The sequence below is a fragment of the Exserohilum turcica genome (genome assembly GCF_000359705.1).
Source record: "Exserohilum turcica Et28A unplaced genomic scaffold SETTUscaffold_7, whole genome shotgun sequence".
Taxonomy (NCBI): Eukaryota; Fungi; Ascomycota; class Dothideomycetes; order Pleosporales; family Pleosporaceae; genus Exserohilum; species Exserohilum turcicum.
Genome location: NW_007360288.1, coordinates 1,776,846 through 1,804,699, shown reverse-complemented (window position 1 = coordinate 1,804,699; position 27,854 = coordinate 1,776,846). Strand labels below are relative to the sequence as shown.

Below are 27,854 nucleotides of genomic sequence, written 5' to 3'. Positions count from 1 at the left end.
CTCCATTCCAGTAGGTCTCTTAGTCGGCACAGGTCTTGTGGCGCTCTGGCTAGCTTTTGCTTCTTGTATCCGACTCCGCCACGTACACATTCCACAAGCGTCTCGCACGGTATACGATCAAGACAACACCGCGTAACCATTTGAGACGCCAAAATGTCAGGTAATGTCTCGGTCTCCACCAAGCGATCAAGCTCCAAGGAACACGAAAGAAGATCAAACAGCAAACGTGCTGGTTCGTCGGAAGACAATAGCCAGAAACACAAATCTGGACTGGCGGCGGTGTTTTGGATAACACCGCCAATTGAAATGCTGACAAAAGGTGTCCCGACGACAGCTCTGGTGCAGGACTTCCAGTCCTACACCCTCGACGACTTCAAGAGAGAAGTCGTCGAACGGTTAAGCCTTAAAGAGTGGGGCCACCAACTCCTCTCTCTCACCATGGGAGAGGACCTGAGCTTCTTGGAAGCTCAGTCAGAAGCATCCAAGAACGGCAAAGTGGCGGTGATGATCAAGACAACAGAGGTGAAACAACAGGAACCCCCACAGGAACCACCTAACGCTGCAATCAAAACACCCGAGAGTCTGCAAGACCCAGACAAGGAGGCTGAGAACAGGTCTTTGGCCTATTCAGCTATGGTCACTGAAGCGCGTGAACAGGGTGCAGATCGCATGAACATGAATGTGCGCCTTTGGCAATTCAATATGATGTACACACTTTCAAAGACGGAAGCCGCAGTCCAAATGGACGAAGTCGTCCTGAAGTTGACCGACGAGGAAGTGCTTGATCAAGCCATTCAGGTAAATGGGAGACAAAAATCAAACATAATGCAATGGTAATACTAACTTAGATTTCTAGTACAGTTACGATTTGCGAAAGCTCAACAAGAAAATGTCAGGCCAAGAAGAGGAAGATAACGAACAATATTCTTCCAAAGACCCCACACCACCACCGACCGATTACCAACCAATCACACAAGAAGAAGTGGACGAGTACAGAAAGCAGACTTCATGGCTGGATAACCCGTTGTATCAGCGACAAGACCATGAAGACGCATGCAGTTTCTTAGGCATTGAGGATCCCGATCATCCTCGAATCGACGGCCTCCGGGCTCCCTTCGAACTAGAATTCTACCAACCAACTGCAATCAAAGCCATGGTTGACTTTGAGAACTCCAAAACACACTCAGGTCTTCTAGGAGACGATCCAGGACTAGGGAAAACATTGGAAATGCTCGGTCTTCTCTTGTTTCGATCCAATCAACGCCGCAGACGCCTCGAGAAGAAAGAGACCGTTGGTCCGGCAAAACCAACCTTGGTTTTGATGCCGGCTGGACTTGTTACTCAATGGAAGGACGAGATTCTGAAGTTCACGGATCGATTTCGAGTCGTTGTCTACTACGGTACAGCCATAAAGACCAGTGAAGAAAATGTGATTTATCACAAAGGCAAACTCAACAGGAGTTCGGAGTACTTTAACACCAGCGATGAAAAGAACTTTGACACTATTATTCTTTCTACTTACACCACATGGGCAGCACGACATGGTCCCTCCGCGCAGAGAAAGTTTCACATCAGTCAATGTGAGGCAGATGGGATGCGCCTCTCGGAAGCAAAGAATTATGTGCGCGCCAATTTCAATCCTCAGTCGGCGGATATGAGCTGGGATGGTCAGCTACAGGGCTTGATGCAGCGTGCCATAATCGATGAAGGTCACTTGATACGACACATGCCGAAGAATGTTGGCGCTGCTGTTCAGTGGCTACAAGCTGATTATCGAGATGTCATTACTGGAACTCCCACACTCAATGGTCTCGACGAGTTTATGGGCATCATGGCTTTCATGCAAAATCCTGGTCTCAATGACCACACGTATCTAACTTCCTTAGGCTTCCAGGACGTCGCCGTGGACAATCCGTTGGATGATGTTCTCTCCAGATTTGATCCCTGGTCAGTGGATGATGATGACCAACGAAGTCAGCTGAAGTTCTGTTCGCAGGCGCTGAAGCAATATGTGTTTGATTCGGGCTATACAGCTGCCGAACAGGGCACTCGTATGATGGAAGTTCTCAGTAAAATCATGATCCGAAGAAGCTTTGCCTCTTCCATTGGTGGAAAGCGCATTGGGGACACTTTGCCTGAGTTCCAAAGGTTGACCATCGATTGTGATTATACACCTGAAGAAAGAGCGCATTATGAGGCTGCCTATATGGATACCTCCAACAGGTTGGTAAGAAAAGCCAAAGATGAGACCAAGCTTATGTGGAGTACGACGACATACCGAAGGTTGTGTCTCATGTCTACATGGCTCGGCTTCTCCTACCTTCTGCACTACAAGGCTCCCTTTTTGAAGAAATTCCGGCAGACAAACGGAAATGCGACTACCATTCTCAAAGATCTTCGAGCTGGCCAGAAGAGAGCAAACATCCCGGAAGAGAAATGCATCAAGGTACCGTCAAAGGAGGACATCCAGTCAATTCTTCAAGCCCATTGTACAGGTTCCCCAAAACTCCGATCGCTTCTCGGTCTTCTCGCTGAGATAGTCGTCTTGTTGAAAGAAAAGGCTGTCATTTGGTGCAACACCCCAGCACAAATGGAGTGGCTCTGGTGTGTAAGTATTTTTCAGCCTTCCATCAAATTCCTTGTCTAATATAGACGGATCTAGGTACTACAGTTGTGTGGATTAGACGCACATCAACTTCGAGCAGACCTAAAAGGAAGCGAACGCGATGAGCTCATGAAGGACTTCCGCAACAAACCAGACAAGACTATGATTCTTATCTGCTCTTGGATGGTCTCCTGCGCCGGTATCAATATGCAAAACAACTGCCGTACAATCATCGAATTTGAGCCTGCTCCAAGTGAGGGCGTTCGACAACAGGGCATTGGTAGAGTTCGACGAAAAGGTGCAACGAGATGGTGTCGCCATATCTGCTTGCGGAATGCGAACTCATTCAACACACAACAGGCCGCAATATCTTTGCTTAAGAGCCTTCCAGCTCTTCTGACTCAGCTCGACTTGGAGATATGGGGCAGCGATGAGGATTCAAACGATGAGGATAGAATATTGGGTGACTACGTAAAGCACGACGGGCGTCTTTACCCCGCCAATGACCCCGCTGTCGTTGGCCTGGAACTTCCTGTTCTTGATCCTGATACCCTTTTACTACACATTCAGCAAACACTTCTTGGTCAAGAACTGGAAGGAGACATAGTTTCACTTCGCGAGGCGACAAAACCTAAGAGGTATTCCGAGGTAGCAGGAAGATTGGAGCCATTGTGGGTTTAGGGTTATTCAAGAAGTACTTGGTATGGTATCGGAGAAGGAATTTGGTCAGCTCCCAAGGGACCCAGGATCAGTTAGCAATATGAATCAAAGTTCAAAATTCAGTGAATGGATCCTCGTCTTATAAATTCGAATAGCTGTGCATACGTTTTATCCCTTCTTTAATTGCTCGAAGAAGCTTTGCGCGTACAAATGCAGCAGACCATAGAGATGTTACCTAGTGATACTAGAGCATCTGTTCGCAGTTACTCATGTGTTCGGTACCTCTGGCACTCGACCCAGTTTCTCAACAATGCCCTCTTTGAATTCTCCTTTGCCCCATTCGATTATCCGGCCTAGCCAGTTCACAAGCTCCTCCACATGAGATTTCTTTGTAGTGCGCCACGTCTCAAGATGGTGCATGTAGAACCTGTCTTCGCGCTCAAAATGCACCCACAGCTCGTGCTCAGGCCCTTCAGTCACGACAGAGAAACATAACGTCGGCGCGGGAGACAGCTCTGCTAGTGTTGTTGGCGGAGATTCTTGTTTTGGGTGAAGATCTGTGCTGCGTGCAGCTTGGTTAGTTAGATCCTTCAGAATCTTCAGCATGCAAGCACCGCCAACGGCGGCTTGGTTCTGAGCGCTTATGAGAGTTCCCTTTTCGCTCAAGCCCTTTGTCTCTACAATCATGAACGGAAACCGGAAGCCCATTTCAGCTGCGTAAGGATCGCTCAAGATTGACTTGTATGCCTGGTGACTGACAAGTAGCCCCTGTTGCTGTGGTGTGAACGCATCATCTGCTAGTCCGATCGTAATGTCTGGTTTTGGTGTTCTGATATGGTATGGGTTTGCCACATTAGTACTGGTGGATGAGACAGCTGATTCGGAATGTGAAGGTGGCGACATTAACTCAGAACAATCAAGGTCAGTAACCATGTCGAGACCTAGATCGATTTGGGGGGAAGCGGTTTGCGCTTGTTCGAAGGTGGGGGTTTGTCTTCCGTCCTGGGCTTCGTTCTGTAGCATGAGGGGTGCCGGCTTCGGTTTTAGATCTGCATTCCAAACTACAACGTAGAATTAGTATTCCACATGACAACCTCTTGAATACGCTCAGTAATCTCACTCTTCTCAGACATGTTTATTTGAACCGCACCTTTCAACGATTCGGCCATGGTTCTGACAATATGATGCAGGCTTGACTGCCACTCGGCCTCAAGCACACACCGGGAGGCGTCCTGTCTTGAACGTGCCAAAAATTCATCCGCTAGCTTGGTGAAACGAGGATGCATTTGAAGTTCGTTTGGGGCTGTCACTGGGTCTTTCCATGACGTGATCCCAAGAATGTGTCGTATGTAGTCATCAATCTTAGGTGGCAGCTCAATTACTTGGTCGACGTAGATGCTAGCAAGTTTCATGTTCCGATTTCGATATGTTTGCGGAGGCGGTGTCTTGAAGCGAACAGATGCCTGACTGTCTGGAGTATATCTGTGGCGTCTTGAACCGTGCCGCTCACTAGCGAGAGTGCTTCGAGGTGTTTGAGGAGCCATTGTATGTGGCTCGTAGTTAGGTCCACTGTTGTCTAGCCAGTGTCTGATGAATTCCCAAGTATGCTTAGAGGTATACTGCAAGACATGCGTGGAGGAGGGATGTTTAGCGGGATGCTGAAGGTTCGGTAGGTCAACCAAGCACAGTGCTTGTTTGGACAAAGTTGGCTTCGGAGACGGTGGCTTCCATGATGGTATGCACATGCTAAGTGCAGCAGCGCTTCTGAAGGCACGGCGATCCAGTGCCTTCCCGATATCGCTATCGGAAGCGCGTCTCTTCATTGTGTGGGAAATGCGCTTTTTTGGTAGTTGCGAGGTGCCTTGATGTGGATGAGGCTTGAGGAATGATTGCCGTGAACTTAAGTAGAAGACTTGTCCTCTGTCTCGCAGTAATTTTAGTATAAGCGCAACGTCATAGTGCCAAGCCATAGGACAGCCAAAGAACGCGCTTTGGCAGGGTAGCTGATATCCTACCAGCTGCCATTTCCTAGTATTAGCTAACCGCTCGAACCAAATACCTTCCATTAAAAATCAAATGTTGGCGAGCGGCAAGCGTGCAGGAGTAAGGCTCACTGGTCGACTGGTAGTAGCTTCCGTGGTTAGATAGTAAGGACACTAAACTTCAGAATTGTGCGCAGCCACAAGCTAAAGAATTAGAGAAGGTTCCCTGAGTATAACTAACTATTAAGGTAAACCTATATACAGAAAGAGCTAGTAGTAGTAATTGCAGCTTTAGCTGCATATTAAAATCAGTCACGTGTTTAGCTTAGTCGTGTTTTCCCATAACTAGAGGCTCAAAATGCAAGACTTCGTCGGCAGAATTAACGCTTATTGCCCGTTAAAAGGCTTTGCCAAGATGTTAGAAATCTCCGTCTTGGGTGAGACGCGACGAACGCCAGAACGCCAGAATCGCGAGAGCAACCAGAACGCTAGTATAGCAGAGCAGCTAGTATAGCCTGGGCAGCTAGAGTAGCCGGAACGGCCGGAACGGCTAGAACAACAGCTAAGACTGCACCCCTTTTCAGCTCCGTTACGGGCTGTAGGAATGTTTATTTGTATTTACTTTCAATAAGTTGAACCCTCTTGAAACATATCAATAGGGACGCTTTCTTGTAGAAGAGTGAAACAGCAGTAAGTTCATTCCAGAGCCACCCTCGACGATGACTGTGCCTAAACTGTCTTACCAGCCTCAACTACAAAGATATTTGACACGTATACCTGCAAAACTATCCCTCTGATCGAGAAACTATAGATCTAGTCACTAGATCTCTGAAAAGGCTATAAAACCCTTAACAATATCCCAAGCAGATATCTAAGGCAGTTATCTCTGATTGTTCAACCTGATGCGATATCGATTGATTGGACGCAGGGAAATGTCAGCCTTGGCAAGCTAAGTATATTGTCTGCACTCGACATCACCCTCAAAATGTAACTCAGTGTGTGCACCTATAAATTTTTAAGCTGAACAAAAAATTAAAACTGATTAAAAAGAAAAAACATCTAATTCATTCTTACAGTGAAACACTGCTTGACTCTGGGAACAACTTATGCATAGTAAACCTAGGAAAATACGACACACGAAGTGAGATGCATTAAGTTCCTATACAGTTCATGCGAGAATTATTTCCATACAACTATAAATACACCACCAAATCAAGCTATCACTATCATTGGTTTTTCTTTCAAACATGAAATGTACATGTCTTTCCTGACGCACTGCGAAACCATAGTAAACACATCTGTTCTTCAATCATTCACCGAAAATTGCCCTCCGACGCACGCCACTTCGGGGATTTGCTTCGTCAAAAGGCGGAAAGATCGTTGCCCATTCGCTTTGATCGAGAGTCTCTGGGTCCGCAAAAGAGAGAAGCTGTGGTAGTCCACTGTTCCCCATTCACTGACCATGCCGAGGGCCACAATAGTCTGCTTGCGTTCCTTGAGCCTGAAGATTTCCCGAACTCTATCGACGAAAGTGCTCATAGTGTTTCCGCATATACCATTGATTATGCAGCGTCTCTCTGCCTCCGTCTCCACAAAATCAAACCCATTCTCCCAGAATATTTCCACAAGTCCTACATCCGGGTATTTGGATACGTCAGTCGAACAAGGGATCTTCAATGCGCGTGTCAGACGGGCAATGTCCTTCTCGATATCGTTCGCAAAGCGGACTTCGTGGTCAACAACCTCTAGCATGATATCGTAACGGTACTTTCGGTCCGTATCGTATATAGCATTGGACTTCGCTTGGTCAATGCTCTGAATTTTCATGTCGCATACTTTGTATCTGAGATTCGGTGCGCCTTTGGGCCAATCTGAGTTGAGCCGGATAAGAAGAGATACCGTCCAAATGCACCATTCAAACGGTCCGTCAATAATATCAGGAGAGTCGAACCGCGTAAAGTAGTTTTCAGGCATGTTTCCGATGTATTCAAGGATGTCTTTAGTCGTGTATGATGCTATCTCTTCTGCTAAGTCATAGGAGGGGATGAACTCGTTTTGGAATGTGTCCCAGGCTGAGAGAAAGTACTCGGATTGGCGCCATTCGTAGAAATTTTCTTCCTGGCTAAACCCGAGAAGACTCATGAGCTTTGTGCGATTTTCATTGAATGTTATGCTATGTGATGCGACCATGGCTGCGCACAGTCAATGGGACAGCCAGCATGGTTGGAGTTCTAATGGTGGAACTTTTGATCGTTTTTGTCGAGATAGTTGCGTGATAGTATACTGTTGCTTGTGAGTGCTGAAAATCGGCTGCGCGATAGCGCTGGTCAAGAAGGGACCGTGCTTTCACATTCCTTCCCTACACTAGTCATATCGGTGTCTTGGCAGTCCAGAGATTACTTTTCTACCAACTCAAACCGATTTTCTTATCAATGCTCTGGGTACAGGAAGTTCTCAATCGATGCCGGTTATTCTGAGAAAGTCTGGTGCGTCATTTCATGATCATAAGACAAATTCAAACGAAGGCAGCATGCACTTATGCATTACTAAGTAGTGTACTAACACCAACGCATAGTGTAGATAATTAAGGGAGGATGTCAGAATCATATGCTTCTCTGCGTTATTCAATTGCCTTGGGCCCCCCATACTCCTCTCTGACCCTCCACTAATTTAGCGATGGGAGAGTGGAACCATGCCTAAGTCGATGATCTATGAGGCAGTACCTGGAAAAGCTAGGCACGTTCACCACCACTTCCGGACTTCGCTACTAGGAGTAGTACCTAGTGAGGTACCTGTCCACATACATACAGAACGTATAATGCCTTTTCTCTTAAGTACTCCCACCGAGTAGCTTTTGGTGGTGATAGATCTTCATAGTAGTGCCCAACGTGTTCCACGCTACCCCTTTCGCATCGAGTTTCGGATATGTGTACCTCGTTGGTATTTGGATTCTTGGTGCCTGTCTTCTTGGTTCTTGGCTTCTTGGTTCTTGGCTTCTTGAGACACATGGCTATCGTGATAGGGGTTTCAGTCCAGGAAATAGTGCGGTTGTAGACCTGGACAGTAAATTAGATATCAAGTCGCTAGAGGAGTGGGACAGCGTACTGTTGTGTGCTTTTTTGTTCCGAATAGCGTAACCTGTTTTCTGAGGGGAATCTCCTGTATGGAATATGAAAGTAGCTGGTGTGCGGAACATGTGCAAGAACATGCGGCTTAAGTAGTCACTCGAGTGACTGCCCCGCTAATTTTCATGGCTGAGGTTTGCATCTTACCACGGTTCACTGTCTGCGCAAATTATTGTGTCCTATCAGAGCGGTGATAGATAAAATTCTGCACAAACATTGTACGAAAATAGTTGTAGTAGTAATAGTACCACTATTCAGAAAGAACCCTAGTAATATATACACGCGGATTGGGCGAATAGATAGATTAGAATACACACCGTTGCGTATTATAACAGCGGTATATCAGAAGCTCCCTTATCAAACATATGAGTGAAGTCCTTAAGATTGAATAATCGCACATAGGTGCATCATTTAGGTTCTAACGTCGAAATGCACAAGTAGGTGTGGCGACTGCATCCAGTCACCGCCCCTTTCCCTTGTACCAACATACCTGCTACTAAGCGCTCGCGCTTGCGCTTTCTTAGCCACATCGCCTCTCATATAGTTAGGCGGGCGCAAATTGACTAGTGTTGAGGCTTCCCTGGTAAGCACACTATTTATTATGGTCTTCCTGCGTCCACTCTCCTGCACTCATCATTCCTCACCGCGAACATCGTTATAATATACTTTTTCGACAATCGCTCAAAACAGCCATTCAATATGTCAACTACAATGCACAAAGCTGCAGAAGACTCCTGTGAGCGGACGCGAAACGGAGTGATGATTGCAGTGCACTGCATCTACACCATGATCATGTGTGCACACCTGACGACATACCCATCTCTGCCCGTGTTCAGAGAAGCATTCCGATCTGTCCTTTTACGAAGCATAGCAAACATCATTCTAACAACGATATTCCCAGAGGCAGTGTTGATCTTGGCGCTTTGTGAGGTTGCAGAGGCGGTCCATACAACGAGGTTGATCCGCAAACGTCTGGGGCAGACAGGCCCCCACCCTCTACTGAACTGTTACATGGCAAGATTGATCAAGAAGATCCAACAGTTTGGCCTTTTCCGGAAACCTTCAAGTAAACAGTAAGTGAAATCTTTTAACCCACAAGCATATTGGCTAATAAGAATCAGCGACAAAGATCCAGAAACGAGGGGAATCTGGAACCCGAAGCATGAATTCAGTCTTACTCATGGATTCCTTGCCCATATGGGCGGATACGGATTCGGCGTCGATGATGGAGTGATTTCTGTTTTTCCGAAAGATACCAAGGTTCTAGCAATAACCGCGCGGGGGCTGGAATGTATCGCCAGCATAGACCCTTCGATTATACCAGACATCGATGTCAAGGACATCAAGGACAAAAGCAAAAGCAACAATTTCGGCAAGTTTTTGCACTGCGTATCTCTCGGATGGTTTCTCATCCGAGTCATGACACGAGTCGAGCTAGGACTTGCTGTACCGCTGCTGGAGTCGACCACATCCATCCATGTAGCATTGACCATTATGACGCTAATCATTTGGTGGCGAAAGCCACTGGACGTCGACCGACCGTTTGTCATTGTCAGTGGTGTTTCCTATCCTCTCGCCGCCTTTCTAGTGCTTTGTTCCGCGCATACACTCTGGAAAAGCGATGTCTGGTGGCCAGAGTTCGCCTTTAAGAAGTCAGACAGCGACGACCAAGACTTATGCGCGCAGATCTCCCCCGATGGAACAATCAGTCTTGCTCCCGGTCAGATTCTCTTCGGCTTTCGATACTTTGGGTAGAAACAAAAGGACGGAACGCGCCGGCTAAAACCTATACTCTTGGAAGAGCACCAGGTTGAATGCCTGAGGCTTGCCCGCCAAGCTGCTCTCAAGTGGGGGTTGGAAGAATGCCTGCTGAACCGCGGGACGGAGCCGTATCTGTTGCCAAGGGTCAAAAAAAAACAGATTCGAAAGTCTGCTGTCGGGAAACCTGTACCAGAGTTGTGTTCTGCTTGTTGTAAGCGTCTTGTTTGGCCTCTTGCACGCTTCCGTATGGAACCACGAGTTTGAGGATGTTCGACACCAACAAGCATGGAGAGGCGCATCCATGTATGTTTCATTCCTCCCGATCGGCCTCTTTCTACTCGGGATCAAGACCATACCACTCATAGGCATTCTGGTTTCGCTTCTCATCCACATATATTTCGCTTGTCGCCTTTACCTGGTGTGGGCCGCGTTCTTCGAGCTTCGAACTTTGTCGCGATCAGCCTTGACTATAGCCAAGGTCTTTAAATATTGATTCAGTGGTACAAGCAATCGTTCGAGTTTAGCTGAGATTATGATATGTGAGGTTCTTACACCTTACGTAGGGTAGTGGTAAAACCTATACGAGCATAAAGGCATAGATTGAAAGCATCAGGATAGCATAATTCAATTCGAATGAAAACATGTTATATTTTTTCCATGTTCTTATGTATGTGAAACAGATAACTACAGAAAATGTGAGGCATGCAAGGCTTCGCCAGCTCACGCAGAGCTCAATGTGTCACAGCACCCAACCATGTCCAGTACAGTCACACCAGGCAAGAGTCATACAAGACTAGGCATCACCGTGGCAAATTCAAAGTGGGAGTCATTGATAAACAAAATTGTTTTATAAGGAGATCATCTCAGCTTCGGTATCAAGGAGATTGCTCAAAAACAAAACCTCAAGTACATCAACACCACCGACACATTACCACACACACACCAGGCGGAGTCAATCTAAACCATCAAGGGGAGACTGCACACCGGCATAACCAATAAGACCAAATCGCGTAAACACGAACCATGGGGTAAAAGGAAAGGTCGCAGAGGGCGACCAGAAAGGAAAATTTTTGCCGAAAGGCAGGGCTGGTTCTTCACCAGCTCCTTACGACCACTGGGGGACCATTTGAGAGAGACGAGGACATTTACTGTCCGCTGTATCCATGAGCCATAGCAATGCTCTTCCATTTTTCGACCTCAGCCATGAGCTCCGAGTTGCGTTGCTCAAGGGTGCTGACATGATCAAACTTCCGCTGTCGAGACTCACGAGCGGCAAGCGTGTTGCGCGCCCGCTTCATAGCAACCTTGTCATTGGGGTCGACCGTGATGCTCGGTAGAGGGCCCTTTCGGCGACGAGACTTGCTAATGCCGTTGGTAGCAGGAGAGTTTGTGACGGATGACTTCCTTCGAGTGTAGTTGTCCAAAACGATGGGGGAGCCGGTGCTGGACGAAGCAGATCGCTCCATGGACTGGCTGCTGATGGTGCGCTCCAAAGGCATCGAAATGGCAGGCGCGTAGACGGCATCAGGAATCTTGGTCTCCTGCTCGGGGAACAGGGAGAACCAGTCGCTTGTGTCGGTCATGTTGGGCTCGCCGTTGAACATGGGGGAGCACTCGAAGCTATCGTTGATGAAGGGAGAGTCACCGATATCAGGAGAGGTAAGGTTTGTAAGCGCCGTAGATGGTGGCGCAGACCCAAAGCCATCATTGAAGATGTCCTTGGGGGACACGGTGCGCGTGGACCCGGCGGCAACAGAATGATCGTTGATGGCCGTGAACGCAGACACGTGGTCCAGAGAAAAGCCTCCGTTATTGAAGTTGGACATCAGGCTTGCGCCCGAGTCAAAGGAGTTGTTGCTATTCAAGTCTGCGGGCAACGTGAGCTCGAGGCCGAGGACGTGGGTAGCATGCACCGTACCTGCCATGTTTGCGACGTTGTGCTGTTGTTGTGGAATGATGTTGTTGCTAGAGCTGGAGAACAGGGGGACGGGGGGACGCTGGCGTAACCGGGGCTGTTGGAATTCTGTCGTGGAAGCGGGAGCAGAATTGGCGTAAAAGTGCTGGCCGTTGTTAAACGTAGGCTGAGGAGCGTTGGGTGCTCGCGGAGGCCGTGGAGGGACCTGAGCGGGTTGGTCGTAGAGCACAAAGTCCGTCTGTCGACGAGCGAATGGAGGTTGACTCGTATTCAATGGTTGCCGAGAGGCGTGAGGAGCTGGTGAGGAAAGCCATGTTGACTGTTGGGAAGCCGTGGTGGACGACGTGAAGTCGAACGGGGAGGAAGACGGCGAACTGAAGCTGCACGAGGCGAGACTTGAGTTCAGAGGTTCCAAAAAGGAAGACTCTGGAGTAGTGGTTGGAATGGAGGGGGTGGGAGTGGGTATGGTGGCGGGATCCAAGGTGGCGACTGTGAGTCGACTGCGAGACGCGGGGAGAAGCTAAAAGGCAGCCATGGTTCGTGACTGTCTCTTGTATGTATGCGTGTGTGGTGTGGTTGGATGGGTGGTGAGAGAGAGGAAATTTAGGCAGCGAGGGGTGTGGGGGGATTAAAAAGTGCTGCGAAGCGAGCGCGGCATCACGAAGGGCCGACCTGTGACTCACAAGACGTGCAGCAGCGCCAATGGGCCTGCAACGCACGCCCGCCAATGGCGACGGCCGGCGGCACTTTCTGTGCCATCAGCCCTAGGCCCGCATCCGGCTAATGAGGCCTCAGCTTTCACTCGTCTCGTGTGTGCTGGGCCGTCTCTCTCTCTCTCGCTCTCCCAATCATGCCGCGCGCCCTGCTCGACGACACCGATACTGATACCGGCCAGCTGCACCGCCGCCGCCGCCGCCCTCAGCCTCGACCGCGGCCTCTGCCTGCACTACTGCTACGGGCTCGCGCCCGCGGCCGCCGAATTTCAGGCATCAGCATTTGTGCGCCGCTATCAATAGGGCGTGCAGCATGTTACATGTGCCCGGGGCCCCATGGCGGCCTGGCGCTGCAACGGGTGGAGCATATTACAAAGGCATTCCATAGTAGCCGGGCTTAGCTGCTGCGCCCTTTTCCATCGACGGCAGATTAGCAGAGGCGCGGTACGCTGCTGTCAACTGCACCACGACGGCACCGCCGGCGGGCGATAAGGCGGCTTCTGCGCGTGACGCGGCACATCTTGGGCGGTTGCGCGCGCACAAGGTTTCGGGAGAGCGGTGAAGGGAGACGTGGAACAATTGCCTGCCTGGCTGCTGTCGGCGTGCTGGCTGTCTGTCTGGCTGTCTTGCCGTGTCCAACGCGTCAGACGCCAGGTAGCGGCGGGCACTCGGGCCTTATCGATACGCCCCCTCGGTAATCAGCCACCCAACGCGCTGCCCGCCCGTCCAATCGCCGCCCGCGCCGGTGCTGTGTTGGCTGCCCGGCGACAATGCCGACTGCTGAACAGCAAAGCCCGCCCTTCACCGCGGGTCCCCCATCCAGCCTGCCTAGGCCCCATACGGCCGCGGATAGCTGCCTGTTGCCCTGTTGACTAAGAGTCGTGACTGCACTACTCCAAATCATGAGGCCTCGCTACGCCTACACTAGCCGCGCTCTGGGGACAACTCTCCCTCTGCATGCCATCGGCGTGCACGCATACAATACTTAGTGTAGTAGTGCACCGTTTCCATACCGTCATCAAGTGGGGCGGGCCTCTGCAGTGATGTGCATGTGAAAGCACGTGGAGCGAGGCCTATCCTGTAGCCTCCCTCGCCTTGGCCTTGGCGCTCCATCCGCCATACCGCGAGCCACGGCACCAGCACAAAATAGCACCACCCAACTCCGCTACCCCATACCCTGCCTCCTTTGTCCAGCTAACCCTCAGTGACGTTGTATCATGGCCCAAGCGCAAGCAGCAGTGCGACCCGCCGAAAAGCTTCACGCCGCCTGCGACGAGTGCCGTGAGTACCTCGAGCCAGGCTCCCACCTCGGCCACACCAGTCTCAATAATTCCTAGGCACGCGAAAGCTCAAATGCTCCGGCGACACGCCAGCATGTGTGCGCTGCAAGAAAGAAAAGATGGTCTGCTTCTACTCGCCCCAAAAACAGATGGGCCGTCCGCGGAAAAAAAGGAGGGAAGGTGAGGCGGACGAATCCACAGGGCCGCTCACGGAAGCGCATGACGGATATGCCAACACCTTGAACACTGTCCCTGACCTTCCAAACTATCCCAGTTTCGATAGCCTGGTTTCTGCGCCATCGCTTCAGAATGCATACTCTTCCAGCCATTCGTCGGTTCATGAAGCGGTTACTCCCGGGCAATTTGACTTCACGTTTCCTGGTCAGTTCGGGATATCTCCTGGCCAAGACTTTGCGTATGTGACCTGATACTGAACGTGCTCGGCATATGCTAAATAGTTCAGGTCGAATTTTGATCTGCCAGTCGACCCATCGCTGTGGGACCTCCCGCCTGACCTCTTAGCTGACAACGTGGCTGAGTCTCCGTCAAGCCAACACATTGAAGGACCATGCGCCTGTCTGACAACAACATGGCTAACACTGACTGAGCTACAAGCCGTCACATCATTCGACTTCCCCCAGGTCGTCATACCCTTGAGGAAAGCCATGTCCGCCCTCGCAGACATCATCGCTTGTCCGCAGTGCCCCAAGGACCCCTTCTGCGCAATCCAAAATGTCCAGTCCATTGTCTCGTTGATGAAAGCAATAACCGAGCGCTTCAATAAAGTGCTGATAGGGATTGATCGCGAAGCGGCTCGCCTCGAGGAAACAGGACAGAAGAAGCCATACCGGATTGGCGATACCAATCCTGCTCTGCTTCATCTACACACGGGCACGCCCGACTGTCCCATGGGCTTCAACATTGAGTTAGAGGCCAAGGACTGGAAGCGTCTGGTCAAAACAGCACTGAAGACAGAGGTGTATGGAGGTGGCAGGAATTCACAGTCGTTGCTAGACCTGGTGAAGAAGAGCGAGTTGCGACAAGAGAAATGGCACAATGACCGGCACTCTTGGGTCGAAGACATGGTCCAGTTACATGGGGGGAGGGGGGATTGCGCCAATTCCCAGGGTTGCCAGGCTTTGGGCGCGCAGCACATCAGGAGGACAATCGATCATCTTAGATGGGATTGAATACATTCTTCACCCTCTGCACCCGCGCGGGCCGTTGAGAGTGCTTTAATATATCGTGGTTACCCCACCTCAAAATGCGATGGTCACGATCCATGCGTGAAAGTGCAGCTGTATTGAGCATTTCGAGTCATGGACATGTTTTGATATAGTTCTGAACATGGGAAGCATTGCATGCAATGCAGCGCAAACTGAAGTGGGGCAAGTCTGGGGGCCGCTAAGGGATCAGGACGACTAGCGCGCCCGGAGCGGAGAAACAAAGACTCAGAGCGGGATGCACATCCGCTAGGCGGGCGCGCAATTCACACCCCAACCGCAACCCGCGTCCCGACCCGAGCTCGCGCCTCATCGCACTGCCCCACCTCGCTGGTGGTCGCATCCTACACGCAGCACATTCACGCACCCGCTCCTCCCCCAGCACAAGCCAACAGCAAGCGCATCATGGACGACTTCAATAGCGAGACGGACAGCGACTACACGAGCTACTGGCGTGATTGGGTACGTACACACACTTACTCAACTCTCAGCTTTACTATTCTTTGCCCGACGTGATACTTGTCTGCCCGCCATGGTTATCAAGAATGTTCAGGGTGATGATGGATGGCACAAACTGCTCTTCGCATGGTATGCTCCAGCTGCCTGCCCTTCGCTGCCAGGCCGTGTCTGACCTTGCGCCAGCATGTCTTGCGCTCTCAAGGGCTACCTCGCTGCGTACCAGTGCCATCACCCCCTGGACGACATGCACAACGATGTCTTTGTTGAGCAGTGGGACTGGCGTATGCTTCTCAGGTCTCGCTGGTGGCTGGACTTTTTGCGGAACCGTCAAGACGTAGAGACAATGCATATCCGCTCCGACGCAGGCTAACCCTCTGCGCAGTTCATATCCTCACGAGGAAACGAGTACTTTTGCGAGATTGACGAAGAATACCTCACCGACCGCTTCAACCTCACGGGCCTGAACACCGAAGTCCAGTACTACCAATATGCCCTGGACCTCGTAACCGACGTCTTCGACTTTGACTGCGACGATGATATGCGCGAACAGATTGAGAAGTCGGCGCGGCATCTATACGGTCTGGTGCACGCAAGGTACATTGTCACGACTAGGGGTCTGGCAAAGATGGTACGTGTCTTGTGCACTCTCGTACCGCTACCAGCCTGTTGCTGACACAATATACAACAGCTTGAAAAGTTCAAAAAGTCCGACTTTGGCAAATGCCCACGCGTAATGTGCGAATCGCAGCCTCTCCTTCCCATGGGTCAGTCCGACGTGCCCAACGCCTCGCCCGTAAAGCTCTACTGCGCCCGCTGCGAAGACCTATACAACCCCAAGTCGTCGCGTCACGCAATTATTGACGGTGCATACTTTGGCACCTCGTTCCACAACATCCTCTTCCAAGTCTATCCCGCTATGCTTCCTCCGAAATCCCAGCGACGGTACGAGCCCCGCGTCTTCGGCTTCAAGGTGCATTCTGCAGCAGCGCTGTCACGGTGGCAAGCGGAAAAGAAGGACGAGATGAAAGACCGACTGAAGGCGCTGAAAATGGAGACTGGCTTCGAGGAAGAGGACGAGGAACTAGAAGACGACGATGACGATGACGACATGGAGCTTCAGGAGGGTGCTCAGGGCGCGGCAGGACAGCAGCTATGACGGATGGGCCTGTAAACGGTCGCTTTGAACCACATTTATAGACCAACAAAACAAAGATGTATACATTAGGACCGGGCTATGAAAGGGGGTTTGGGGCATTATGTCGACGACTTGGCATGGGTTCGGCGCTAAGGGCGTCATGGCTGGGTGTACAACAACCACAAACTAACTGATATACCACCAACCGAGACGATGAGGTAATTCAGATTTTTTCTTTTTTACAACCGAAAATGTATACGTGTTGAAAAGTGGTTTAGATTATTTGCTCAACGGGTGAAGGGATATGCATACACTAGTATTCTCCATTACTTTTTCATCTTCATACAACCAGTCCACTCCACTTCACTCCACTACAGACTACACACGGATGACGATACACGAACAAGCAGACAGGATACACCATTATAAACAAGAAAAACACGTACATGCAGTAAATGATGAATAAGTAACTATTCATTAAACTCTACAAAAGGCCCCTTCCGCTTAAAAATCAACAGAGAGAGAGAGAGTATTACTCAAACATACATACATACCTACATACATACATACCAAGCGACAACAACAAGAAGAAGCCACCTATATTAAAACCAAAGTGAATTCAATCGAAAGAACCATTGTTAAATTGAATATGATTCGATTTTTAAAACCGAAAATAAAGATAATGATGGTAGTAGTAGTAGTAGTAGTAGTAGTAGTAGTAGTAGTAGTAGTAGTAGTAATAAACGTATAAAGTCTAACTTACAAAAAGTTGGGGGAAAAAAAAGGGTAAAATAGATAAAGATGAAGATATGCTTTGGTAAGATTTAAATTTAAATTTGAATTTGAATTTGTGTAAAAACAATGAGGGCGAAGAAGAAGAAGAAGAAGAAGAAGAGAAAGAGGAAGAGGAAGAATAGAAAGAAAACGCCTACGCGATGCAAGAAAAAAAAAAGGGGGTGCATTAGGAGAAAAGAAAAGAAAAAAAAAGATAGACCCCAAGAGAAGGAGGAGAAGGAGGAAGAGGAGGAGGATAAACCAAAATAGAAAAAAAAACCATAACATGCAAAAAAGATTTTGCCGCGCCGACATGGAAATCCAACATTTGCCAAAGCCAAAGCCAAAGCCATAACCATAACCATGATACACGTTTTTTTCATCTTCATCATCTTCATCTTCATCATGATGCCCATGGAATCCCTCTCTCCCTCCCTCCCTCCCTCCCATGGACAACAACCAAGGTCATGGGGAAAAAAAAACCAACGTCGTAGTGATGCAAATAGTGCTGGAGAAAAAAAAAGCAAGGCAAGATGCCACCCACCCCCACATAACACCTACAAATAGTTTTCTTTTCACATATTTCTTCATTTTACATGGTCTAGAAGCCAGCAATCTTCTTGAACCAACTTCCCCTCTTGACAGGCGGGGCCCCGCCCTCGACAGCCGGTCTGCCATCCCACGTTCTGACGGGCGGCTCTTCGTAGGCGGGCGCATAGCTGGAGCGTCTGGGGTTGCGTTTGCGGTCGCGGTCTTCTTCGACGGGGCGAACGGCGTCGTAGTTTGTTGCGCGACGGCCGCTGTGCTTGTACGCTCTGTCGCGCTCGCGCTCTTTCTCCTCTGCTTTGCGGCGCTCGGCGCGCTCCTTGTCGCGCTTGGGGCCACGGCGGCCTGCGATGCGTAGGCGGATGTCTTCGTCTTGGGATTGCGTTTCTTCTTCTTCGTCAATGTGGCCGTCGGCGCCGGGCGCCGGGTCGAGTACCGTCTCGGAAATCGGGGGAGGCAGGGGCGGCTCGTTGGAGAACGATTCCACCCATGATGATGTCTTGTCGCCGCTCTTGTTGTTGAGGTACGGCATGTTTTCTTCTTCCCGCGCTTGACGCGAGCTGCGGCGCTTGGACCTGTGGCCGCTGCCGTTGCGCTCGTCAAAGTAGTCGGTGATGGGCTCGCCGCTGGCCTGGACGGGGTATTCAGAGTTGCGTCGAGCAGCACGGCGTTCTTCATGACGACGGCGGCGGTCTTCGTCTTCGTCCATGTATGTTCGGCGGCGTTCAGTCTTGGGGCGACCTTCTTCGCGGCCCTTTTCTTTGCGACGCGATGAACGCTTCTCGCGATCCCGCTCATCGGTCGGCTTGCGCTCGCCTCGTGCCTTTCGCCGTTCTTCCTTTTCTGCCATGCGACGCAGTTGCTCTTCAGCCTCTTTGTTGCGACGTTCCAACTCGGCCATTTGGCGAGCCTTCTTCTCAGCCAGAGCCGCGCGCTCATTCTCACGCTCGCGCTCCCGGCGCCGTTCAGCCTTAGCCTCTGCTTCTTCCATTTCCGCACGACGAGCCTCTTTCTCGGCGTCACGTTTCGCCCTACGCTCGGCACGTCGCGCTTCCCGCTCGGCATCGTAGTCGGCGCTACCACTGGCCCCGCCGTTGGCACCAGACATCATGACTTCTTCATCATGACCGCGCGGAGTGCGCAAACTGCGGCGCTCGTGTCGCAGTCGCTTGGCTTCATCGTCGGTAACTCCACCGCGTGTGGTAGATCGCTTGCGGCGCTTGCGCTCGTCTTCGGTCTCGTAGGCGGTGCGACGGCGTTCGCGTTCGCGGGGTGGCTCTTCAGGTGCGGCTGCCTTCTTGCGACCAAGCCCAAACATACCTTTGAAGCCCTTTACAGCAGCAGCAGTACCTGCGACGCCGGCAAGTGTGCCTATGGCATCAGAGTTGCCGCGCGCGCGACGAGGTCGCTCCCGGTCCCGCTCGCGCTCACGGCGGGGTCGCTCAGGCTCAATCGGGGCAAGGTCCTCCATGGCGTCCACAACAATAGGATCGTCTGCGCTAGGCGGTGCAGTCAATGGTTCGAGGGGTTGTGCGGAATCTCGTTTGGATTTGCGACGCGAATGCTCTGGACGAGGAGCAGGGGGAGGGGATTCGTCATCGAGGTCATGGTCATCGTCCATTGGATACGGGTCTGGAACAAGAGTCACGCAGTCAGCTCTGTACGTTTGTATATAACTGGGCCAGCCAATGACAGGCGCATTGTGGCTAATCGGAAGCGACTTACCTCGAGTCCTACCCTTGTCTCTGTTGTCCCTCGTACTAGTCCTGCGTGACGAAATCTTCTCGCCCATGACCCTTGCCGCCTTGGAGGACACTTTTGCATCAGTGTCAGTCTGTGGCGGCGACATCATGGCGGCGTCTTGATCCGCAGCATGTCGGCGTGAAGATTCCTTCGTTCCTGAAATGCGATGTGACTTGGAGCGTGTTGGTGGGGGCGGAGCAACGCCAAACATGCCACCAAACCCTGTAGAAGCGCGGGCAGTCTTGGAACGTGACACTGTTGGCCTTGCTGCGTTCGCCTTGTCAGACCCTGATGACCGTGACTTCATATCAACTTCCTTGGCTTCAGATGTTCGTCGATGCGACTTTGTGCGTGTCGCATCAGGCTTGACAATGCCATCCTCACCACCGGATGTTGTGCGCTTTTTGGGCTTGGAGGCACCGAACATGCCACCCCATCCTCCAGACGTAGTTCCACTGCGAACTCTGTTGCGCTCCTTCTTTGGAGAAATTGGCTTGGGCTCTGGCACAGGTTCTGGGGGTGGAGTGGGAAGTTTGGCTGGCACATCATCATCTTCTGGCGGAGCATCGTCTTCCTCTGGTGGAGCGGCGTCTTCATCATCCAGTGCCTCTACCTCCTCGGGCGGCTCTTCAATGATCAACTCTGGCTCGGGCTCTGCTTCAGGTTCGGGCTCAGGCTCAGGCTCAGGCTCAGGCTCTGGAGGTGGAGGTGGAGGCGCTGCCTTTGTCTTGCTGCTCTTCTTGGACTTTTTGGACTTTTTCTCACGAACCACTATGACAGGTTCTGGCTCAGGCTCGGGCTCAGGCTCTGGTTCCGGTTCCGGCTCTGGTTCCGGCTCGACTTCAGGCTCGGGCTCAGGCTCGGGCTCGGGCTCTGGTTCAACCTCTGGTTCAGGTTCAGGCTCAGGTTCAGGTTCAGGCTCAGGTTCAGGTTCAGGCTCAGGCTCTTCCGGCACTGGCGGGGGCGGTGGAGGAAGGTCAACGAAAGACAGCCCTCTCGATTTGCCGCCCTTCTTGGACTTTTTGAGCTTCTTGAGCTCTTGAAGAATGCTCGGAACAGGCGCAGGAGCGGGTTCAGGCTCAGGTTCCGGTTCCGGTTCTGGCTCGGGCTCAGGTTCAACTACCTCAGGCGGTGGAGGCGCATCGACAAAGTCCATGAAGTCATCGTCATCAGGAAATGCGCCTATGGCAGGCGGGCTTGGCTCAGGCTCGGGTTCAGCTTCTGGTTCAGGCTCGGGTTCAAGCTCAGGTTCAGGCTCTACAAGCACTGGCTCTGGGATCGGCTCAGGCTCCGGCTCAACATGTCGACTCTTTTTAGATTTCTTAAGAAGCCTTCTCTCCTCTTTGGATAGTTTCTTAGGAGGCACCTCGATAACCTCGACCACTGGAGGTTCAGGTTCAGGTTCAGGTTCAGGTTCCGGTTCAGGCTCAGGCTCAGGCTTTACAGGCTCAGGCTCTGGCACCGGTTCCGGCGCTGGCTCAGCATGTCGACTCTTTTTGGACTTTTTGAGCAACCTTCGCTCTTCTTTTGACAGCTTCTTTGGAGGTGGCTCCTCGATGACAGGCTCCGGTTCAGGTTCAGGTTCTGGCTCAACTTCAGGTTCTGGCTCGGGCTCGGGCTCTGGTTCAGGTTCTGCTTCGGGCCCGGGCTCCGGTTCAGGTTCAGGCTCAACCTCAGGTTCCGGTTCAGGTACATAGATTGAAGCACGTGGTACAGGCATGTCCACCTTCTGAGGATCGATCTTGGTCTTTCGGAGAGAAATGCCCCAAGCACTACCCCAGCCGCCTGCAATCGCCGCTGCCGCCGCCTTCTCTTCCTTCCTGGTAGGTTTCTCAAGCTCAACCAAAAGCTCGTTCGCATCTTCCTCGCTGACAAGATCGAACAATTCATCGTCGTTTGTGGGTTCTTCAGGAGGTGGAGGAGGCGGCGGAGGCGGTGGAGGAGGAGCTTCTTCGACCACGATGCCTCTCTTCTTTTTCTTCTTCTTCTCGCGAACCACGACAACAGGCTCGGGCTCGGGTTCAGGCTCAGGCACAGGCTCAGGCTCAGCTTCGGGCTCGGGCTCAGGTTCAGGTTCAGGTTCAGGTTCAGGTTCGACCTCCGGCTCAGGTTCAGGCTCAGGTTCAACCTCAGGTTCAGGTTCAGGCTCTGGTTCAGCTTCTGGTTCAGGTTCAGCTTCTGGTTCAGGTTCAGCCTCAGCTTCAGGCTCAGGAACAGCTTCTCCCTCGGCAGCAAGACGCGCAGCTTCAGCAGCAAGACGAGTGGCTTCAGATTCCTCGAACCGCTCCCTGGCTTCATCAGCCAGTCGCCTGGCTGTGCGAGCAGCTTGAATAGCTTCTCTCGACACAACTTCGAGTCTGTCCCGCTCTTCAATTGCTGCTCTCTCCTTAGCCTCGCGCTCGCGCTTCTGTTTAATAGTCTCCTTCTTTTTGAGCAAACCCGAAAAGCCCCATCCAGAGGATTGCTCGGCTTCGGGAACAGCGTTGTTTGCAGCTTCTTCGAAGTCTGCTTGAGCCCTGTCGGCGAAATCGGCAGCCTCATTAGCTTCGCGTTCTAGGCGCTCCATTTCCTCTATCGCAGCCAAACGCGCAGCCTCTTCCGCCTCGCGGCGCTCCTGCTCCAAACGCTCTTGCTCTTCGCGTTCCAGGCGTTCCTGCTCTAGGCGTTCCTCTTCTTCGCGTTCGAGACGTTCCCTTTCCGCTTGCTCAGCAGCCTCTTTTGCCAGACGCTCTTCTTCCTCTCTCCTTTCCCGGGCCCTTCTCTCTCGCGTAGACTCCTTCTTTTTCGAGGAACCCCCCCAGATACTGGCGCCCCATCCAGCAAGCTTGGATGCTGCAGATTCCTCTTCCTTGATCCTTCTCTCCTCTTCCTCCTCGGCCGCGATGCGTGCTGCCTCTGCCTCTTCTGCTGCAATTCGAGCCGCCTCTGCCTCCTCGGCTTCAATACGAGCTCTCTCAGCCTCAGCCTCTTCCTCAGCTTCACGCGCAAGTCGCTCTTCCTCTTCTCGCTCAGCGGCCTCCCTCTCTAGTCGCTCTTGCTCCTCTCGCTCTTTCTTTTCGCGCTTCTCGCGAGCTCGTTTCTCAGTCGAAGTCTCCTTCTTGGGCGGTTTAGAGCTACTTAGAGAGCCCCAGATGCTGCCCGACTTGCTTTCCTTGTCCTTCTTGCTGCTCTTCTTCTTCTCTTCCACAGGCTTCTCTTCGACGAGCACCTCTTCCACTACCAGGGGTTCCTCGGGAGGAGGAGGTGGTGGTGGGTCATCGAGCGAGATGAGACCTTCAAAGGCATCAGCGGGCGCGCTTTCTACAGCCTCGCTCCTCTTCTTCTTTTTCTTCAAAGAAGTAGTGCCGGCGCCCCAAATGTCCTCATCTTCTGCGGGCGGAGGTGCTTCAATCTCTTTGGGCGGTGGAAGATCAAACTCTCCTGGAGGCGTTGGTACATTTGGCGGCACAAGACCCTTCTTGCCTTTCTTGCCCTTTTTGCCAATGTTGAACGCGGCGCTTCCCCAAGGATCCTCTTCATCAGGCTTTTGGACAGGTGTTGTAGTGTCCTCCAGTACCTCAATCGGGACATCCTTCCTGGGGTCCTTCTTCTTCCTCTTGCTCCAGGATGGCGCGCCCCAGTCGTCGGCGTTGTCTTCGGGCTCCTCGACATCTTCGGGCTCCTGAACGGGCGGCGCTTCTTCAACTGGCTCTGGCTCTGGTTCCGGCTCTGGTGGCGAAAAGGATTGCAGCTCTACCGCTTTGCTCTTCTTCTTTTTCTTTGATCCGCCCCATATCGAGCTTAGGGCCCAGTCACCGGTTGCCTCTTCTTGGATCGGCTCGGGCTCGGGCTCGGGCTCTGGAATGGGTTCAGGCTCGGCTGGAGGTGGCTCTTCAATAATGACAGCAGCACCCTTTTTGCCTTTCTTTGTCTTTTTGACAGGCGCTGCTGAACCCCAGTCATCCCAAGGGTCAGCGGGCTTCTCCTCGACAGGTTCCGGCTCCAAGACTTCAGGCTCAGGAGGAGGTGGGGGAGGTGGAGGCGGAAGCTCTTCCTTTGCACCTTTCTTGCCCTTCTTCTTCTTGGTCGTCGGCGCCGCAGCACCCCAGTCGCCCCAGATGTCGTCTTCCTTCTTCTTGCTTTTCTCAGCTTCGGCGGCGGCAGCGGCAGCAGCAGCCTCTTCTTCTGCGATCCTCTGAGCCTCAGCCTCTTCCTCTTCTATGCGCCTCTGTTCTGCCTCTGCCTCTTCCTCTTCCTGCTGACGCTGGAGCTCGGCCGCCTCTTCCTCTTCCTTTAGCCGTTTAGCCTCTTCCTCTTCCCGCAACTTTGCCTCTTTAGCCTCTTTATCCAGCTTGATCTTGAGCTTCTTCGCCTGGGACTTGCTGAGGCCAGCAAATGGATCAACAGGTGGTGCCTCTGGTTGCGGAGGCTCTGGCTCCGGCTCCGGCTCAGCAGGCTCCGGTTCTGGCTCTGGTTCTGGGGGAGGAGGAGGAGGAGGAGGAGGAGGTGGCGGTAGTTCCTCTGCTCCTTTCTTACCTTTCTTCTTCTTCTTAACGCCAGCGGCAGCTCCATCCCAGCTGCCCCATGGGTCCTCCTCCTTGACCGGCTCAGGCTCAGGTTCGACGACAGGCTCAGGTTCAGGTTCGGGTAGAGGCTCCTCTTCCACTACACCCTTTTTCTTCTTCTTCTTGTCTTTGGCATTACCAAAGGAAAAAGACCCCCAGGCATCGTCTTCCTCTTTCTTGGGAGGTTCTGGAGCTGGCTCCTCAGGCACGCTATCGTCTATCAAGATTCCCTTCTTGGTCTTCTTTGATTTGGTCGCGCCTAAGCTCCCCCAGCCATCATCCTCGGCGGGCTTCTCCTCCGCAGCGGCGGGAGCCTTGTGAGCGTCAAAGTCAAAGTCGAATCCGTTAGAGTCGTTCTTTTTTTTCTTATCCAAGGAGTCCCACGAGCTGTCAGCCTCTGTATGAGAATTCTTTGCACTGTCGATTAATCCGCCCCAACCGGATGATCTGTTTGATTTGTTTGATGAGCCCCAGCCAGAGGTCCAGCTGCTAAGACCAGGGAGATTAAAACCAGACTTCGTTGCGCTTGTATCACTGTTATTCATGTCAATTTTGGGTGCGCTTCCTTCGTCGAGGTTGATGTCGTCGAATGTTGTTGGTGGTCCTGCTGGGGGATCAGGAGGAGGCGGGGGCGCAGCGTCGGCAACCTATCGTGAGTTAGCGTGATGAGACATATAACGAAAAGAGACGGGACACAGACCTTCCCCTTTTTGCCCTTCTTCTTCTTGCCGGGAGCGCCCGCGCCGAACGAGGCCCATTCATCTGTGCTCGGATTCGCCCAACTTAAATCAGCCGTTGCTTTGGTTATCGAAAGTGTAGTTGCTGAGGCGGCAACCACTGCTGCTGCAGCAGCGGCAGCTTCTTCCTCTTCCTTCTTCTTGCGCTCGGCCTCTTCTTCGGCCTCCTTGGCAAGGCGCTCTTCTTCCTCCTTTGCCAGACGCTCCTCTTCCTCCCTTGCCAGGCGCTCCTCTTCTTCTTTCTTGAGGCGCTCTTCCTCTTCTCTCTTCAACCTCTCCTCTTCCTCTCTCTCCTTTTTCGACTTCTTCTTGCCCTTGTCTCCGTCTCCACCGTCTCCACCGGCAGCCCCACCGTCAGCGGGAGGGTCACCGCCGTTGTCGCCACCGCCGGTAACTTCATCCTTCTTCCCGTCATCTGCCGGAGCTGCAGCAGCTGCCGGTTTCTTTGCTGCGGTCTTTTTTGTCTTCTTTGCGTGTGATTTGATGCCAGATTCACAGTAGCCAAAGTCAATGTCCACGTATGACGCTTTCGCATCCAATCGGAAGACGGAAGAAGTAGGTGAGCCCTTGTTATTTATGCGCAGGCGTTTGGGAGCGGTGACGCGCCGCGAGGCGTCGAGGAAGGAAAACGGAGAATGTTTGGGTGTTTGCGCAGCCGCGAGCGCATCGGTAGAGGTGTAGTCTGGAGGTGCATCTGCGATAGACTCGTCGTAAGAGGGCGGCGGGGAACCATAGGCCCGAGCTGAAGGGTTCCATAGTTCTGATGAGGGCACGGATGCGCCTGAAAGTAGACCAGACAATCGGATTGCGAGGTCGTTCGGCTAGATGCAAGTTAGAGCAGATTAAAAAAAAGAAACGAAAACAAAGGCCAGCAAAAATTGACGAGCGCGAGGATTGTGGATAAGGGTGCAAGATTGAAGTATGGGGGGGTAAACTGTGAACCAAAAAAAGATATGCGGACAAATGACCAAACAAAGCACAGTCGTCATACCGGGATATGGTCGCTCTTTGATTTCCTACAACCAGAGTCGCGGCGCTCCAGCGAGTCCGGCGCAAACTCGAAGCCCTCTATGCATTCGACCATGGGAAAGTCATTTCCAGACTCCCATGCAGCCATGACGCGCGCGTTGTAGCGGGTTGTCGGCCCAGCGGCGTAGAATTGTGAAATTGCACCCGTTGTATCCCACACCGCTTCAGCCGATCCAGTCGTCGAAGCCAGCAGGGTCTTTTGTCTCGCGGATGGCGCGACGGCGGCGGCGCGACGAGAGGTGGCAGGCGACATTGTGCGAATATGAGAGGCTCAAGTGGAGGGAGCACGGCGGAGGTGGGCACATGAGAGCTCGTGCAAGACCGCAAGAGGCGAGCGGCAGGTGTCGTCGTGTATGTAGGCAGGATGCGGGCGTGGGCGCGGGACCAGGGCAGCGTGACTTTGGCTCGCGGTAACGTTGCTGCAGGGGCTCTCGCTCGCTTGGGGCGCTCGCTATGGCAGTATGTAATGGCGGGAGTATGTATGCAGTACTATCAGTGTGGCAACAGCCGCATTCGCAACGCAACAGGTACAACACCAGGGTGTTGCCCCCCTCCAAAACAAGACTGGTGCAGCAGCGCAGCGCAGTGCGGAGCAGAGCAGAGCAGAGCAGTCGCAACAGAAGACTGCGATTGCGATTCAAAGTCCAAGAGAAACGCGACGCGGGGGGCGGGCAGCGAGCGAGCAAAGGGAGGCAGCAGGGGCGCAGGCGTCGCAAGTGGTCACAAGGACTCTTGTGGTGGTGGTGTGGTGTGGTGTGGTGTGGTGTGGTGGGTGGGTGTCGATGTATTTTGGGGCAGGGCCAATCCAATGGCTACGGGCGTCGAATAGCCTCTCCGCCGCCGCTGGGCGCACCAAGCCTGTTGGAGCCTGCGCAGCGTTTCATCCACCTCGTCACACACACACTCTCTATACGTATGCATGCATGCAACGCAAGCTGTTGGGCCTGAACCGGTGTCGAGGGCAGCCAACGAGAAGGGGCGGCGTGGGCCGAGAAGGGGCGTAGCGGAGAGACGGCGGGGGGGTGACGAAGGCACATGGGCGGGAAGAAGAGCTTGAGCTTCTAGCGCGAGGGAGTGAGTCGTGCGTCGTGTGGGTGTGTGGGTGGTTGACAGCCCTAGCCCCACCGAACCGGCCGTCATGTCATGGCGGGCGCGTGCACGTGCGGGCGACGGGCGCCAGGTGCAGGCGGCGAGAGAGCAGAGTTGTTATGCAAACCACAGTACGCTATGCGTTGTCCACGTCCCACGCGCCGTAGATACAGCAGACACTGCGCAGTGCATGGCATGGCATGGCATGGCAGCGCAGCACAGGGCCGTGCAGGCGGCTGGCCAGGCGGCCGTCTCGTATGGAAATGTAGGTGTGTGTGTAAGTGTGTGTGTGTGTGTGTGCGTGTGTGTAGGTGTAAGCGTGCGTGGGTGCAGGCTGTGCCGCGGTCGGCGATGGGATGCTGGTGGCGGGGGGGTCTTGTTGAAGAGGACTGGCGGTGTACAGCTAGCGGGCAGGCTGGGCCTGGGGGGCGAGGGGGGGGGTTGGATGCGAGTAGGCGTACACCTACTACCTGTGCCTGCAAAGGCTGCCAGCAGCACCGCATACCCACCGCAGCCTCGGCAATTGGCCCACGC

General features: G+C 52.5%; 8 protein-coding genes across 8 annotated transcripts; 4 read left to right on the top strand and 4 right to left on the bottom strand.

Annotated features, from left to right (window-relative positions):
* Positions 1-153: 153 nt before the first annotated feature.
* Positions 154-3,286, top strand: SETTUDRAFT_23500 (uncharacterized protein; the record flags this gene model as incomplete). The annotated part of the gene is made up of 3 exons (XM_008031885.1): positions 154-798; positions 857-2,608; positions 2,663-3,286. The coding sequence occupies 3 exons, from the start codon at positions 154-156 to the stop codon at positions 3,284-3,286; spliced, it is 3,021 nt and encodes a 1,006-aa protein (XP_008030076.1).
* Positions 3,287-3,532: 246 nt separating this feature from the next.
* SETTUDRAFT_44124 (uncharacterized protein) lies at positions 3,533-4,873 on the bottom strand (the record flags this gene model as incomplete). The annotated part of the gene is made up of 2 exons (XM_008031982.1): positions 4,386-4,873; positions 3,533-4,326 (listed from the first exon to the last, which is right to left on the bottom strand). The coding sequence occupies exons 1-2, from the start codon at positions 4,807-4,809 to the stop codon at positions 3,533-3,535; spliced, it is 1,218 nt and encodes a 405-aa protein (XP_008030173.1). The 5' UTR covers positions 4,810-4,873.
* A 1,679-nt stretch (positions 4,874-6,552) lies between these two features.
* Positions 6,553-7,437, bottom strand: SETTUDRAFT_23498 (uncharacterized protein; the record flags this gene model as incomplete). The annotated part of the gene is made up of 1 exon (XM_008031884.1): positions 6,553-7,437. One exon carries the CDS (start codon positions 7,435-7,437, stop codon positions 6,553-6,555), a length of 885 nt encoding a protein of 294 aa, XP_008030075.1.
* A 1,983-nt stretch (positions 7,438-9,420) lies between these two features.
* Positions 9,421-10,204, top strand: SETTUDRAFT_165683 (uncharacterized protein). The gene has a single exon (XM_008032327.1). It carries the CDS (start codon positions 9,570-9,572, stop codon positions 10,125-10,127), a length of 558 nt encoding a protein of 185 aa, XP_008030518.1. The 5' UTR covers positions 9,421-9,569; the 3' UTR covers positions 10,128-10,204.
* Positions 10,205-10,467: 263 nt separating this feature from the next.
* On the bottom strand, positions 10,468-12,058 carry SETTUDRAFT_23496 (uncharacterized protein; the record flags this gene model as incomplete). Its single annotated transcript, XM_008031883.1, has 2 exons — positions 10,468-10,579; positions 11,283-12,058. 2 exons carry the CDS (start codon positions 12,056-12,058, stop codon positions 10,468-10,470), a joined length of 888 nt encoding a protein of 295 aa, XP_008030074.1.
* Positions 12,059-13,978: 1,920 nt separating this feature from the next.
* SETTUDRAFT_97479 (uncharacterized protein) lies at positions 13,979-15,231 on the top strand (the record flags this gene model as incomplete). Its single annotated transcript, XM_008032326.1, has 3 exons — positions 13,979-14,042; positions 14,099-14,460; positions 14,500-15,231. The coding sequence occupies 3 exons, from the start codon at positions 13,979-13,981 to the stop codon at positions 15,229-15,231; spliced, it is 1,158 nt and encodes a 385-aa protein (XP_008030517.1).
* Positions 15,232-15,552: 321 nt separating this feature from the next.
* Positions 15,553-17,065, top strand: SETTUDRAFT_142347 (uncharacterized protein). Its single transcript, XM_008032325.1, has 3 exons — positions 15,553-15,726; positions 16,106-16,351; positions 16,412-17,065. The coding sequence occupies exons 1-3, from the start codon at positions 15,670-15,672 to the stop codon at positions 16,877-16,879; spliced, it is 771 nt and encodes a 256-aa protein (XP_008030516.1). The 5' UTR covers positions 15,553-15,669; the 3' UTR covers positions 16,880-17,065.
* A 1,494-nt stretch (positions 17,066-18,559) lies between these two features.
* On the bottom strand, positions 18,560-26,484 carry SETTUDRAFT_173931 (uncharacterized protein; the record flags this gene model as incomplete). The annotated part of the gene is made up of 4 exons (XM_008032324.1): positions 18,560-19,810; positions 19,904-25,112; positions 25,166-26,023; positions 26,323-26,484. Coding segments are annotated over 4 exons (7,479 nt in total), but the record flags the coding sequence as incomplete, so codon positions are not given.
* Between the last annotated feature and the right edge of the window lie 1,370 nt (positions 26,485-27,854).

Coding starts and splice junctions, on each gene's coding strand:
- SETTUDRAFT_165683 (XM_008032327.1), top strand. CDS start 9,570: ATGGGCGGATACGGATTCGGCGTCGATGATGGAGTGATTTCTGTTTTT.
- SETTUDRAFT_142347 (XM_008032325.1), top strand. CDS start 15,670: ATGGACGACTTCAATAGCGAGACGGACAGCGACTACACGAGCTACTGG. Junction 15,727..16,105: donor CGAGCTACTGGCGTGATTGG/GTACGTACACAC, acceptor CCCTCTGCGCAG/TTCATATCCTCACGAGGAAA. Junction 16,352..16,411: donor CTAGGGGTCTGGCAAAGATG/GTACGTGTCTTG, acceptor AATATACAACAG/CTTGAAAAGTTCAAAAAGTC.